This window comes from Poecilia latipinna, unplaced genomic scaffold (assembly GCF_001443285.1).
Source record: "Poecilia latipinna isolate Pla-1442-1.1 unplaced genomic scaffold, P_latipinna-1.0 Scaffold313, whole genome shotgun sequence".
NCBI classification, from domain to species: domain Eukaryota; kingdom Metazoa; phylum Chordata; class Actinopteri; order Cyprinodontiformes; family Poeciliidae; genus Poecilia; species Poecilia latipinna.
The window spans coordinates 18,991-35,572 of NW_015112929.1; the positions used below are offsets into that span (position 1 = coordinate 18,991).

Here is a 16,582-nt window from a genome sequence, read left to right on the forward strand (position 1 = left end):
TTGCCATCACATTATCAAAGCCCTTTTACAGGTTGGTTGTGCGATGTTTCTATATTAAACTAAAAAAAAACAACAACAAAAAAAAACTGCTTGGTTAGAAGAAACCCATTTGGATCGTCTCATCTTTTGTTATTCCATCCAGTGGAAGATGTTCACGAATGTCTGACGTCTTTGTCATGACGTCACACGAGACCACAAGCCTGTGAAAAACGACATGAAACTTTCTCAAATCATCCATAACCCAAACAAACTGAGTGGTTGGCCAAATGTTTCTTTGACACCACCCAGCGTCCAGCTCAACAGCACAAGCCCAGCATTTGGGTTGAAGAGGCCGCACAGCCGTTTTCAGTCTTCCTGAACATTCTCCAGAAAGGGAAACAATAATTGGACTAACTTTTCTTGACACTAGTGGCCTTTATCACCAGTGCTTCAGTCAGGAAACAGGCCAGCGAGAGATGAGAGAAGGCATGTGTTAAAGGTCTGGAGTTCAGGAATTAAACCACGGATGGCTTTGTCCAGGGCTAATAGCCTGTGTGCAGAGCGCCGGGGGGACTGTTACGACACATGCCTCCCACGTTTATTGTAACTTAGAGTTGTGCTCATGCTTGAAAAAAAAAAAAAAAAAACTAGAGAAATGCATCACTCAGACAAAATGTCTTAGTAAAAGGGACATTGTGGCTTTATTTCATATTTGAGAATGAGATTTCTTTTATTTTCAATGTTTCATATGCATCTTGATTAGGTAAGAAACGTCCCAGAATTTCCCATTTCCGAACTTCATGTTCGGAAATGGGAAATTGCCTTTTTTGGAAAACTTGCAGGGAAGCATAGATTTGATCATCTATCTGATAGTTGGAAGATATACTTCAGCGAATAATAAGTAGTTCTCTTTACTTTGACAGGTGTTTATTGATAGAAAAGCACATCAATGCAACTGACAGATGACTGAAGTTTTAGCATGTTCAGTACTTCTACAATAAAATGCAAATGTTTTTTTTTTCAGTTTTAGGCCAGTGAAAGGGCAGGCTTTTGTAATGGTCAGCATGCTCTGGACATTATATGACGACATTAACTGCTTGAAGATGCAATCGTTGATATTCAGACCATTTCTGCGGTGAGGTAAACACAGTAAGACCCAGGTTATGTAGAGAAAATTATGATTTAATGACAAAATACACACAAATCCGGGCAGCACAGGTGAGTAGAGGCAAACTCACACACTGATAGCGACAGTCGGGTCCAGACTAGACAAGGAACAAGAGACACAGGTGGATTTAAATACACATGGTAAAATAATCCTAAAAAAAAAACACATTTGGAAATTTATGGTAGTAATTCTCAGTTTTTAAAAAAAAAGCATTTTATATAAGAAAATTGCCTCCACTCTGATTTACATGACAAAATCAATGCTTTTAATTGTACTCAAACAAAAACATGCCTTAAAATTATTGGCTTGAATAATCGCACAAGATATTTCTTTTTTTTTTGGTATGTCGGCTGTAAACTTGACTTGAGAAAAGGTACGTACCTTGTTCAATGATAACCACTGCATGCTTATGGCTTTGGACTCGAGTCTATTTTTTGGCTCACATTCATGAAGCAACACTTCGCTGTGAAAGTTTTGCTTTGTTTGCATCTCATATTGATGGATCTGCTATCCCTCAGAGAGGGAGAAGCAACATGATGGCATGGAAAGAAACGGCTGCCAATCACTTTTGGCAGGTCCTGTTCCCAGCTTTGTGAGAAGCTCCTAGTCAGATTAGACCTCAGCTGTAAAGAACCACCAGAACGGTTTAATTTTGAAAAAGTTTATCTGCATGCAACTGTTAGGTGGATTTTGTGTCTCTTCACTTTGCCAGCTGCAATCATCTCAAGAGACTTTTTCATCGCATCGCATGGAAAACGGATTTACTTTCGGGACATTATGCATATAACGTGTCTTAGAGAGTTTTTAGTGTTGAAATTTCAATGCAGGTGCGATGTAGCCCAGGAAATATGTCAGCTCTTTAGAGAACCATGAACAGATATGCTTCTTCTCTGAAGCAGTATAAGAATTTGTATCCAACGACAAAATGACAAGATCATAAGCAAAAGCGCCACACTTATAGAAGCTTGTTTCATAATACCGGAAATATTCAAAGTAACATGTGATGAAGGCATAAGACAATAATCATAAAACATGAATGATAAAAAGAGATTGTCTGAACAAAATTTAAACTTACTCTATATATCTTTCAACAGGAACAATTCACTATTTGTTTTGGAATTTTTGCAATTAGTCTTTGCTCTTTGAGAAATGACCAAACTCTGTATTATCTAAGAAAAGAAAAGAAAAGAAAACAAACAAACAAAACAAAAAACAGTGATCTGAAGCCTGTTTGTTATTGCTCTTCCTCAGTCATGTACATCTGATTATGTAAATTTTATTAGTCCAAAAACTACTAGACAACGCCTTCAATGAAAACAGCTTGACACAAACCCAACAAAGCGACTGTTTTCCTGTGGCAGATCTTCTGCTATGTTTCCACATAGACCCAAACAAATAATGTGCTGCGTCACTGAAGCACTGCGGGACCCACAAACGCTGGTGGTTCCCCCTGCAGTGTGAGGGAGCAGCGATGGAGGGAGGGAGAGAGGCGAGTGCTGCAGCAGCAGAACAACATTTAACCCGAATGAGGACTCGAGCGACAGAACGTCTGCCTTAAATCGGGTTGACAGCCATGGTAAGTTGAAAATGACTTCTGTGCTCTGTAAGAACGGCTGAGCTCTGCAGCTCTGCGCACTGCATGACTGTACGACTGCTAGGATGATCTCTGGAATAATCTCAAGAGGAATGATGCTGCAGGGCTGTTTGCAATGTGCAAGGTGCATGCAAAACGGCAGATTTAGTACATTTGCCACTGAGGCCTCGGGCCAAGTTAAGTCTTCATACGCCGCAGAAGCGCTTCGGTAAGGGAGAAAAACAGTCAGTTGCACTGGAGCCACTTGGCACTACTTTTGTTGTGGTGATGAATTTATCCCCTCGGGACCTGCATGAGAATCCAAACAATGGACCTGAGCGTGTTGTGTTTCGCAGAATGCCCCTCTCTCCCATGCAAGAATTAATAGATTAATCTGATGCAGCACCTTCACTGGGTTTATGTGCTGAGTCAAGCCCTACACTGGTCTGCAAACTGCAGAGCTCTGTGCATCCAAAGCAATGACAGGTAGAGAGCGTTTTAGTAAAATGAGCTGAAAGCACCCGTTTAACTAAAAGACGTTTACTGCAAAGCAGTCTCGTTGTTCCCTTTCTTGATAGAACGCATTATTAAAGTAAAAGACAGGTGTAATTTTGTGGGGAAAAACAACAACATGCAGTTATAATCAACAATAAAAAGAAAATGCATCTTCATTCATGTAAAACAAGAGCTGGTCTTCACCAGATTATAAAACAATCTTTATTTATTAAATAATCATTATTTATTAAACAAAAACATAAAGCCAAAGAAAATGGGTTGTGTGTGAGAGCCAAAGCATCTTTGTCCATTCATTGGATTTAAGAAGGAAAATAGCTGCCAGTTAAAAAAAAAAAAAAAAAAAGAAAAAGGCTTTGGTTGGTTGCTGTCATGAAGCAAGCAGATGTGGTTTAACAAAATGTAAAGAATGAAAGATCTTAGATAAGTAACCACCACTTTACATGAGACTAGAAAGGATTTTCTACACAATCTGTCCACCTAACGACAACAGGAAAGTTATTTTCTCAACAGGAAGACGCTTAAAGCTGTTTCCTTTTTTTGCATCCCTGCAAAGAACTCAAGCGGGTTGCAATAATGGTTGGAACCCCCTAATTCCAACCTTATAACACACTTTATAAGCCTAATACTCATCCCAACACTAAATCCAACCCTTATTCCAAACCTCATCCAAACATAATTCCAATCCTAGTTCCAACCCCTCCATCTGACCCTAATTCCAATTTTCCAAATTTCTTCACAGCAATGTGAAATATTGAAAAATTCCTTTGGAAAACATCAATTTGAAGTTATTGTTGCTGAAGTTGGGTCTGCAATCTACTAAAATATGAGATGCATTTAGCTTTTCTACAGAATTTTCTTTATTCCATAAATGAGTTATCAGTGTCTGCCGTTTGTGTATTTCTGGGTTCATATGCGCTGGTGCAGATGCCCAGTTGATCGTTTGCTTTCTAATTGGAAATTAAAGGGACGAGTTGTTTTTATGCCCAAACGTTTTAGAGATTTCCAGTTCTCCCTGGCATCTGTTATAAAGGGTGGCAAGGTAAAATTCTTGTCTTCTTTCTTTCTTTTTTTTTTAAGCAAAGCTCTGTTTAAAACCAAACACAGTTAAAACAACTAATCCTCTAATCCCGTACCTCGAGAAGGCCAGAGTGATCTGCTGTCTGCTCTCACTTTTCCCTCCGTACACATAGTCGGTTCTTTTTTTAAGTCTTTCAAAGAGTTTCAGCATTAACGCAAAGGTTCAACCACAGACTATGTTTTTCAGAGCATTTATATCTTTAATAAATGCTTCTGTGACATATCCCGCAGCTTAACTCTTTTTAGGTCTGCTTAAGGGGTTTTTCCTCCTTAGATAAGCCTGTGATGCTGATTTTTAATGTGCTCTTCTTTCGCAGTCCTCAAAGCAACGTCAGCTTCAGGTCTTTGGTGAAATGTTCTTTGTCATCTTCATCCTGACTTCTGCCCTCTCTGTGTCGCCCGAGGATCTGATGGAGCCCAGGAGACGAGTGGTGCACGTGCTCGGTAATGATGCCTTCACGTGTCTGACAGCTGCAAGTCTGATTTGAGCTCGTCGTATTCGCTCAACATTCGCAACATTTTCCAAAACTTTTACAATTCCAAAAAAGGCCTGTTCAGGTTTAACAACCTCTGAACGAAGTCGACTTAGTTATGCTTTCATCTCTTGAAAATGTTTCAAACTTCCCATTTTTGAAGCATAATGTATTTGCTAACCATAAAGACAAAGCAACACAAAGTTCTCTTATGCTCTAATAAAAAAAAAAAACAAAAAAAAACTGAGCCTTTTTATGTTCAAAACACTCATTGACACTTTCATGGCGGACACACAAGTTTGAGAAGAACAACAAGCAGGAAGGGTCTAATTGCTGGGTGGCATGGATAATTGTGGGTGCCGTTATCCGGGTGTCATCCAGCAAAAAAAACCTTTTTGCAGCTCTGAATTAAACATTTATATGTTTATGCCACAAGTCAAGTAAACATCTGCCAAAAGGAATAATTATACTCGCCTGCTATAAGGTTCAAGGTACAGTCACTGGGCCGTTTCGGTGACTCATGTTGTGTAAGAGTTTTGGCAACTTCCTAGAGAGGATAACATGACAACAAATCGATGCAGGAGGATGGGCATGCTGCGATGGGGATGTGTTTGTGATATATTGTGCAGCTCTAATTCGGGGGAGGGAGGAAGTGGGGAGTTACATGATGCCCCCACAAACATACGGTACTTTTAAAATGTGAGTGATGTGCATAAAAGTATCAAAGGTCATTTGAACTGATAATCAGAAATGCTTCAGATAGCAGTTCTGCGTCAAAAAAAAAAAGCCTAAAAGAATCTACATAAATGCATATATTTCATTTTAAATGCTGTTTGTTTACGCTTCGTCTTCTTTCTCCCCCCACCCCCAGAGGATGAGACTGGAGCTGTGATTGTGCAGACAGCCCCAGGTAAGGTGGTGACACATCGGGGTGGCTCCATCACGCTGCCCTGCAGATTTCATCATGAGCCGGAGAACACAGACCCCGCTCGCATCCGGATCAAATGGACCAAAGTGACAGATGCCCTGCAGTTCGAGGACGTCTTCGTTGCTCTCGGAAAGTAAATTCAGCGTCCTTCTTTCTAAATTTCCATGTATTAGTTTAGTTAGTTAGAAAAAGCTTTTAATCTTCAAACGGCGTCAAGTGATGACATAGGGTTTCACTAGCTGATTTTGACTCCTGACACTTTTTTTTTTTTTTTTCACGCAACAATAAATGCCAAGCAGGGTTCACTCTGAAAGAGCTGGGATATTGCGCTCGTTGATCTTGTTGCTTCCCCCAGGCAGCAGCGTGTGTTTGGCTCATACCGGGGACGAGTGTTCTTGGAGCGGGCAGGACCAGGTGATGCCTCGGTGATCATCCAAAATGTCACCCTGGAGGACTACGGGCGCTACGAGTGTGAGGTCACTAACGACATGGAGGACGATACGGGATTCGTCAACCTCGACTTAGAAGGTCAGGAATCGGTTTGACCTCCTGCCGACATTTTTCCTTCTGTAAACGTTTTTCAGCTAATGAAGACTCATAATCTTGGCAGCCTTTCACTCCAACACATTTTCTGTTTGGGTCGCCTGCAGGAGTGGTCTTTCCCTACTACCCCCGCGACGGGCGCTACAAGCTGAACTACCACGAGGCAGAGGACGCCTGCAAACATCAGGACGCCATTCTGGCCTCTCACTCTCAGCTGCACAAAGTGAGTTCAAAAACTGTGGTGTTTGTTCTGTTTTGGGAGTGATTTTTGATTGGGATGGTATGGAATTTAGCTGGACGTGTTTAGGGAGTAAAACTGGGATTTTCTTTTAGAAACTTTATTATGCAGCTAATGAGGATAGGAATGGTTAAATCTTCCAAAGATCTGGGTGGCGATTGCTGATTTTACCCAATGGTTGTCGTTCGCCAGGATCTTGGCTTATCAGTAACCTAAAGCAGGACTCTTCCACTACAGCTTTTTTTAAATATAATGACATACTTACTCCATTGTGCTATGAAATGGCACCATATGCCTGGAAAATACAAATTACAGCCCATTTAAATCCCTCTGCAAGCCGTTCTGCAAGGGATCTAACTGATTTTTCAGACTTTATTCCCTATCCCTTTATTGAAATGCTGTCCTTTTTTCCTTGCCATTTCATCACGCTGAGGAGAGCAAAATCAGTTAACCTCTCCTCACACGTAGGTCTGAACATTGACTCCCAGGGCTGTTTTCAAACTTAATGTGTCTACAGTAGATCGCCAACGTCGAACAAATAAATGCCTGAAGAAAAATGACCACAGTTTATAGATAGTCAACATGTGCATAGCATTTAGGGGGGTAGTTATGCACAGTAAAATAGAAATGTAAAAACAAGGAAGCACAAACTAATTGACAGCTAAGACTTAAAAAGCTACAGAAGTCAGCACATCTTCTATCAAAAGAGAACTGATGGCATGTATTTCTGCCTTAGTCTGTACACATTTTCAGCCAGAAATTTCCAGACTAGTCTGACGTGAAAAGATGGCAACCCCTGTGCTCTTTGCTAAGCATTTCACATGCGTTCATGAAGAACAGGAAGACACGTATCTGAGGAAGTCTTCGGGGTTTGCTGTGATGTCTGGACAGCCTGGTAGATCAAAGATGCAGCGCTTTCTTTGAGATTTTATCCTCAAAAAGCACGTCTTTGTCACTCATGTGTGCTCTGGAGCGGAGATGATGGCCAGCTTGAGTGTTCTGTTCTTGACACAAGCTGGTCAGATCAGCCTTCATATCGTCGCCTGACAAAACCCCTGCGCATCGGGACCGTCCTTCCATGTGCATGTTATCTTTGGCTCAGTATTGGACGAAAACTCTTTGCCTTATCTATTTTTTCCTCTTATTTTTATTCAGAAACTCTTCCATGAAAGTGTCAAGTGTGAGGATAAATTTGTCACAGTCCTGTGTGAGAGACGTACATTATGTCTATCGCTGAAGGACGCAGTGAGATATTTGACTGACACTACATGGTGCTTCCATCTGCACACCAATCGTCCCACCGGAGCAATCTAACAACATGTAGCAAGACTGTGGTGCCCACTGCACCTTGCAGGTTCTGTCGGCGTTCATGTGGAGTTTGTATTGTCGCCCACATGCTGAGGAAATGGATTAACATCTAGAACAAAACCCATCTTTGGCGTCACAGTTAACTCATAGTTACCTGTAGCGTCTGTCGTGTTTTACGTCTCTCTTTTTTTTTACCTTGCAAGGATTGTGGGTCTGCCGTACAAGGCTTTGGTCTGTTTAAATCCCGTCATCTTGAAATTGCAAGGAAGGAAGGACAGCATTTCGATAAAGGTACAGGGAATAAAGTCTGGAAATATAAATGTTATTTTTTTTGTCTTTTTTCTTACGCAAACCCATCTAAACCTGGAAAATGGTGAATTCGCATTCAATTTGGCATGTGTATCAAATAAAAATACAGCCTTGTTTTAACCCTGGAGAACATTTATCTGCAGAATTTAACCTCTCACCACTCAATTTTAAAAAGCGACAGCGAAATGGTGTTAATTTACAAAATTAGGGCTTCTAGCTCAACTACAGGGTCAACCAAGAAAGGCCAAACTCAAGTTTTATGTCTACATTGAACTTTGTCACCAGGGTCAGTCAGATGTAAACGTCACACTTGTATGGAGAAAAATAAACTAGATCCTAAAATCAGTGAATTGTCTCCTTGACGTTGTGCCTTCAGATCTAATTGTCTAAAGGTACAAAAGTGTTTGGCAGTTTTTTTCTTCCTTTTTTTTTACAGCTGTATAAAGTCTGAGTCATGTGAAACATTTTATTGCAGGTTCTCCCACTGAATCCAAAAAAAAAAAAAAAAAAAGCCTCAGGCATTTAAGTGTAAGACTAATGGAGTTATGACAGAGGTAATAAATCCTATCCCCTCCATTGGTTCTAATGTCTTTAATCCTTCACTTTGGCCCACTGGCCCACATTGTGCTTCTCATCAGGCCTGGTTGGAAGGTCTGGACTGGTGTAATGCTGGATGGCTGGAGGACGGCTCGGTCCAGTATCCCATCTCCAATCCCAGAGACCAGTGTGGCCGCAAGGACACCCCGGCCGGCGTCCGCAACTACGGCTACAGGCACAAGGAGGATGAGCGCTACGACGCCTTCTGCTTCACTTCTAAGCTAAATGGTGAGACGAAACAGTCAGAAGCCACAGATGCATGCACACGCCTTTACGGTTCGATCACACAGTTTCAGTGTGGCTGTCGGAACTGGTATCCGTGGCTACGCTCGACTGGAGGGGAGAACAACGCGTCGTCAGAAACGGCATTGCAAAAGCGTCACCGTAAAGAAGAAGTGCGGTTTGATGATGGGGGAACTGAGGCTTGTTTTGATTTGATCTCTGACTGTGATCTCGGACGCCCCGAGGCTGCTAGATTTAAATCAGGCTGTGAGTACCCAGTCCTGTAAGGGACACAGCGTCCTCTGGGTGCAAAGCGTTGCCTTTCATCTCCCAGAGCTTTAATTTATATCACATACCCAAAGTCTGAGCACAGCGGCGCTTCTTTTTTGAACAGCCAAACGCTGGGTTCATGTTCGCTCAGTATAAGGCAATGCACAGTCCCATGGGAGGGGGGGGGTTAAATGTGATATGACCCAAATGCATGACAAGAAAAGTCTGTAACATAATAATCTGATTGATGCTTGCTTTGTGGAGATACAGAAAATATTTAAGCATATTTTACTGCAATCTTCATTTAGGTGAGGAAATTATATTGGACCACGGCCATTATGTTTGTTAAAAGGCATTAGTTACAATCTGGATTAAGAAAAGCTTCAAGATGTAGAGTGAACCAGACTCATCTTAGCGTGGAACAGGTAAGCAAATAACATTTATGGGAAAATATCTGTTAATTTTAAAATTATAAATCCAACTTCAATTTTTTTTTGGTGTGGATTAAGCATACACTGCCTTTCTAAAGGATTAATACCATCCCCAGATGGTGAGAGTGTAGTGGGAACGGTATCGGCCTCTGTGGGTCTCCTGGGTTTTTCTCCTTGACCATTGTATGGTCCACGCTGCGTCTCGTGTCCATATTTGCCCCCGGACTGCTGTGGTTTTATCCATGTCAGCAGCCCTGGGGGGACTGCTCCCAGATTGTTTTGGATGTACTTCAGCCCCTCCATTGTCCGTTCTCCACAACTTAATTACAGATCACCTCGACGTCCTCCACATCTGTGCCCCCTTTCACACACCTACTGAGATACGCACAGGGGCTCTAAAAGGGTTCTCTCAACCCATTTTTGGATTTTTGCTCTCTGTCCTTGACATACAGCCTGCACTGCCTTTTATTTCATAAAGTCAACTGGATCAGGATGAATATCCTGTTTTCCCCCCTTTTATAAAGCAGATCTGCCGCAAACAGAGCAAGTTAATCGGTCATGCCGTTCAGTTTGCCCAAGCTGAGTCGTAAAGATCTCAAGAAGTTTGTTAGAGAACATTGATCAACAAAGAGCATTATGAAAACCAAGCAACAGAGTAGATTAGAGATGGTAGTGGTGGAAATGAAGGGAGGGCAATAAAACATTTATCCCAAGCTTTTAACATCCTTTCGGGCGTAGTTTGTCATTTGAAAATAGAGTATGGCTGCTCCAAACCCACCAAGACATTGTTTTCTACCCAAACCAGGAAAGGAGGGCATTAATCTGAGAAAAAATACCGAAGCGCTCCTGAAACATCGTGTTGATCACATCATACTCCTTGGATGCTTTCTTTGGTCTAAGCAGGGAAACTGGTGGCAGTTTATGGCTGAGTTTGTAAAGGAACAAAAATAATATTTGGATGTCTAAAAGTTCACAGCTGGTAGAAACATGCTTTGAATTGGCGCAGCTTTAATCACAGTTGTTTCTAAAATATAGGAAATTCAAATACAGCTTAAAAATATCTTATTACTCCCAAAGGGAAATTAAATGTTACTATAACTCATGTTATCCAAACGTTCTTAAGAAAGAGTTGTTGTTGAGTAAAAATGCATGACACACGTCTTAGATTTTTTTTTTCTTTAAATTCGGCAAAATGCACAACAACAAACTGCTAGGAACTGATCCGTCACACACAATTTCCATGAAATACAATAAAGTCTGTTGCTACAACATGACAAACTGTGAAAAAGCTTAAAGGGGATATTATCATTTATGTTGAACTTTAGCAGCTTTGAAAACATCATTTCTGTTCTGAAAAAAAAAACCCCAACATGAATTCATATTTATATGTTTTGATCTATATTGAGGATTGAAGACATTCATTTAAAAAAAAAAAAAAAAAAAAAAAAAAGTTCCTTCTAGGCTTCATAATTGGCGGTCAGAAGGAGCATCCATGTTTTTTCCTCAGACGGAAAAAGCTGATTTGACAGGAAGCTGACATAACCGCTCATTGCTTCCCATGTGTGTTAATTACTGCGGACAGTCTGTTGCAGGCAGGAGGTTTCAGCAGTGGCCCAGTCAGATACTGTATCTCAGTCCAGCTGGAAGGCCTTTTACTGAAAGTCCCCTGGGGAAATATGAGACAATATTCTGCCACTCTAATAGTCAGCAGTCACATAAACAAGCAGAAAATCTATAGCTGAGCCACGAGTGAGGCCGAGGCTGCTGACGTGATTTTTATGGGCATATTTGGGGCGAAACTTAAGGTTTTATTTTTGAAGATTATTATTTTTTGATTCCTGTAATTTCATTTTAAAAGTCTCTTTTTTTTTATTTCTTTTTGATGGCACCACCTTGTCACGGTGGCCATTTTCAGTTGGTTGTTCTAAGTTTTATTTGGGGTTGTCTATGTAAAAGTATCTGAATACAACGTTTTAGTTTTAAAATATTCCACTTATTTGCTGCTTTATGCTTTTTTTTTTTTTGTCATTATAAAATCCAAATAAGATACGGTGCAACTTGTTTACAGGGCAAAAATGTAAACAGGTAATTATTAATATACTGGCAACCCACTGTGTTGAAATCTCTAAACAAAAACCTTTTAATACACAGATTGCGGAACAAAATCTGTCCCCATGCTCAGCTAATCTGATTTTAATCTGTCGCCTCTTTTAATACACAGATTGCGTTTCATCCACATTTTCACACGTTTACACAGCCTCTCCTTTCTTAATGCACCTTTAGGCAAAGTGTACTTCCTCAAACGCTTCAAGAAAGTGAACTACGCCGAGGCTGTGAAGGCGTGCGTTCGAGATGGATCGGCCGTGGCCAAAGTGGGTCAGCTCTACGCAGCGTGGAAGTTCCAGCTGCTGGACCGCTGCGAAGCAGGGTGGCTGGAAGACGGCAGCATCCGGTACCCCATCGTCAACCCCCGCTCTCGCTGCGGAGGCTCCTACCCAGGGGTCCGACACTTGGGCTTCCCTGACAAAAAGTTCAGGCTGTACGGGGTCTACTGCTTCCGCGAGTACATGGATGAAACAGCAGGTGGTACCAAAGTGACAAAACCCCTGAAAGAAAGTCTGATCAAATGGAAGAGCAGCAACAGCATCCCGGCGAATGCCACAAACGCTATTTAAAGCTGACAGACTGGGAGCCGAGCGGCGTACGATTATAGATTTGACGGCAATCGCTCAGTGTGTCCATTCACTGCTTTTTAGAGTTAAACACCCACCAACCATGATGTAGTCATCTGCCGATTTGCCAGAGCTAAACAGACGGGGGCCGTGCAAAATTAACGGTGACGTCTTTATTAAGGCGATTTTCCTTTTGTCTGCAGTCAGTCGATTATCTTAGGGAGCGCGTTAGCACAGATCTGTCATCTGGAAAATCGTAAGATTAAATAGCAGCTTAATCGTCAGTCAGGCACACATCAAAATCAAGCAGTCGACTGAGTATGGTTGTTTACGTGACATTTTTGAGTCAGGGGCTTTAAGTCTCATAAGTTGGAGCCTTGGCGCCAACGTGATCTATCTGAACGTTGTCGAGAAGTTCAAGTTTACAGTGCCTGTGCTTCACATTCGGGTGGCGACCGTCCTGCAATCTCATCCTTTAGAACTAAGTGAAGAAAATGTTGCACTAGCACAATGATAGTTGCACTTCAGATTCAAAGAGCTCAATTTTATAAACGCATCCTAGTTGCAAATCGAGCGTGCATGACGTTTAAGGCTGAGAGCTGCTGCTGGGGCTGAATTTGCAATAACTTCGAAGCTCATGATAGTCATTTACACCCCAAAGGTGAAAGGTTACCCGTAACCTTTACGACGGCGTACGCTTGCAAATTTGTTTATGGTGCTCGAATAGAAAAATAAAATGTCCTGAACTTGTTTATTTGATCAAGAGCTGGTCTCGTCTCATTTTGTCTCCGTGGAAACAAAATAATGCATGGGTGAGTTTTTTTTTTTGCGTTTCTTTTCTCATAAAAAATGAACATCTGAATGCATCAATAACAAAGGGTTGCTACCACAGGAAGTATTGCAAATAAGCAGAAGATTTTTTTTTTTTTTACCCAAGAAAGAGTTTAAGCTTTTTTATATTCTCAACATATTAAGGTAAACTATTAGCCATTCACATTGATCAAAACGTGCTGTTGTTTTTGTTTTTAACTGACTCCACAACAACGTTTCAGAATCCAGCTGCTTTAATTCATTGCGTCCTGATTCCGACGTGACTGTCGGAAATAAAACCTGAAGCCGTAATGAGAGCAGCGCCGTCTACTGCCATTCATCAGACGAATACACTGACGATCACCAAAGGTAATTTGACTAATTAACGAGAGCAGATGAAAAAAACAAACAAACAAACAAAAAAACCACAAATCAGTAAAATGATTTGGTGAGGCTGATGTAAATGTTTGAACATGAGTAACTTGTGGCTCCCTGATTGACGTGTTGTGATGTTTGCCAGTGATTGTGTGATTACTGAGCTGCAAAGACAGCACCGAGTGGGAGCTGCTGGTTTCTTGCCAATACAGAAGAACAAAACTGTTCTGTTGTCATAGCAACTGCCTGCACAGAAAACACAGTGAAGTTCATGGAAAGTCAAGAAGAATGACATTACCAATGATGATGATGGGTTTAAGGCGGGGGGGTGGAGGGTAATAATCAGTTAATCTCTGATTATTAAACAGGAAAGAACCTTGATTATAAAACCTGATGGCATTGATACATTTTCTTCCTCCCACTCTTCACACTGCAGTATGAAAATAAAGTCCGAACCACTAAATGAACAGACAGTAACATTTTCATTGATAAATGATGCATTTAAAATGTGTGAAGGGTTTACATCAGTGTAGAAAAAAAAAAGAAGTCAGATTGCTGTGCAATTCATATTACGTTTTTGACATTTAAAGTGCAAACTGGAGCTAATCTGATAGACAAGTTGCATCAACAATGTAACTTGATCTGCAAAGGCTTTGCCTGCCAACTTGTTGGCAAATATGTGAAGAGTACAATGTGCTTGTGGCGGTGTTGCGGACAAGACGTGGCTGCGAAGCTTATCGGAGCAAATCGGCAAACAAACAGATCCACCGAGTGAAAACCTTTTTCTTAAACGAGTAGAATTTTGCATTAAAAGGTTTACAACCCTTTAAAAAGAAAACAAAAAGTTGAGCGGATGTACGTGATACGAGCAAAATAGCCCAAGGAGGTTGGCAGCACATGTTAAACAACAATTAATGTTTAAAATACAACTTAAATGCTATTTTGTAATTGTATGCATTTCTTTTTTTTTTAATCTGTTTTATAGCGTCTAACAAAAACATTCACAACTTTTGAATTTTTTTATTTTTTATGTTTTGTTTAATTTACAAACTAGTAGGGGGTTTCTCTGGATTCTTGTTCTGCTAAAACTCGATGGTACTTTCTGAGTTTGTTCTAGATTTTGTAAAATAACAGGAGTTTCTCCAGGTGAGGGGGCGTGTGTTAGTTCCTAACTCATGCTTACTGTAAATACGTTACAGAGCACAGCCGGAGCACAACACGATGATACATTTCTGACAATGAAGGAAGGGAAAAAGGATTTGGATGGGATCAATAGCCAGAGAGACGAAGAAGAGGAAGAGGAGTAAGGCTGCCCGGCGGAGCAGCTAGGAGGCAAACGGGGCCTCACGATGACCGAGGCTGGCCAAAGGACGCAGCCAAACGTCGGGAGAACAACTGTTTTCCTCGTTGACACAATTATTTAGGATTGTGAGAAAGTGACGGGCGTGCAGGTAACTCATGGTGTTTTATTTGTAAAAAAAAAAAAAATAATTTTGAGGATGACTTAAGAAATGAAATAAAGCTGCAAGAAGTTTGCCACAAGCCAGGTGAAGGACACAACCACCACACGGTCAGATGAGACCAAACAGGAATTCAAAACGCATACTCATATTCAGATTGCTACCATTTATCAGATGTCAAGACTTTACTCATTACAGCTGCTTCTTTTTAGGATTTTTCTCTTAAAATCATGTCACCTGCACCCCCCCCACCAGGAATCCATCCTTGGCTGCTGTTTTCTGACAGCCACAACCTTTCAGCCTGTTTATCTGCTCCGCTTCATTCGTTTTCCTCCTGAAAAGCTCCAAAAGCCCCTCACTGTTTTTACTCACTCCATCTGCTTCTGCCCTCGGGTTCCTCTCCATTACCTGTAACACCAGCATACTAATTAGTTCAGCGGCAGCAGCAGAATTTGAACACATCTTGAATTAATGTGCACAGGCAGCAGAGAAGTGGGCTAAAAGAACGACTGAACAAGTTAAATGAGGCAAAACAAACCATTATTGTCAGTAATACGGTTTATCGGCTCTGTCATTCGCTGCGCCACTCATTATTTATATGAGCGCCGTTGTTTTTGTCTGTCTCTCAGCGATTGGCCACTTGGGAAACTTAAAGGCATATAAAAACAAGCGAGAAGAAACAAACACAAGTGCCAGGATTTGCCTTTTATGAAATAAAACTCGCCTGTTGTGGGTGTGGAGTAAGGTGATTCCACAAGGCATTTTTGCGTTGGGATGATTTAAAGGTGACCTTGTCCTTGTAGCTGTTTGAGCCTCTTGACCCCGACTCTGCTGCTGGCCTTCACGACCAGGTGTTTGGACCTTCAGCGTGTGCCGGAGTGGTTTCGTACAAGTAGAAAACGATGGATGGACGGAGGGTAGGATGTTGGGAACCCAATCACTCTAATACTCAAATCTGGAGGATGTTTTGTAATTTGCCTGACCCCATGATTTACTTACAGACTGCGCACTTTAGATGACAAAAGCTACCACCTCGACGTCATTCACATCCGAATCACATGATAATAAGATTGCATTAGGATGCCGGATTGCTGAGACCGAGCGCACGAGTAAACCAAACGGCATTAGCTCAACGTGGGACTCGGCTCAAGAAATGACTCTGCCCCCTAAACGATCTCCATTAACGTCTTATGCATTCTGTGTGTAATTCAGCCACAGTGAGCTGCTGCTGATGGATATTATGCATGGGAAGAAGTGTGTTTATGTGACAGGCAATTAGCCAATTTGTGAGGGGTTTCTCTGGTGTCAGGGGTGCATGCAGCCGGAGTTCGTGTTGAGTTAATTGAAAGTGGTAACCGTCCTAATGGAGTGTGCCGGGCTAAATAACGGAAAGAGTTTTGACCTGATATCCATGGATGAGGAGTGTAGCTTACTTTCATCATAATACGGGCCATCTATTGTTCCTGTGGGTGTACTGTCTTTAGCAAACATTTAGATCAAAAGTGGATTTGGTTTTAATTCCCTGGAAAAGGAAGAGGTCAATGAAGAGTTTCAGCGCAGTAAGGGAAATTTATGGCCCCGCGTCTAAAAGGAAGCGGAGACCCACCGGAGAAGAGGAGGGGGTAGAGGAGAG

General features: G+C 41.4%; 1 protein-coding gene across 1 annotated transcript; it reads left to right on the forward strand.

Moving 5' to 3' along the window:
• Positions 1–2,554: 2,554 nt before the first annotated feature.
• On the forward strand, positions 2,555–13,069 carry hapln4 (hyaluronan and proteoglycan link protein 4). Its single transcript, XM_015034812.1, has 7 exons — positions 2,555–2,723; positions 4,631–4,757; positions 5,658–5,847; positions 6,070–6,242; positions 6,365–6,480; positions 8,751–8,937; positions 11,916–13,069. Exons 1-7 carry the CDS (start codon positions 2,721–2,723, stop codon positions 12,305–12,307), a joined length of 1,188 nt encoding a protein of 395 aa, XP_014890298.1. The 5' UTR covers positions 2,555–2,720; the 3' UTR covers positions 12,308–13,069.
• Positions 13,070–16,582: the final 3,513 nt, after the last annotated feature.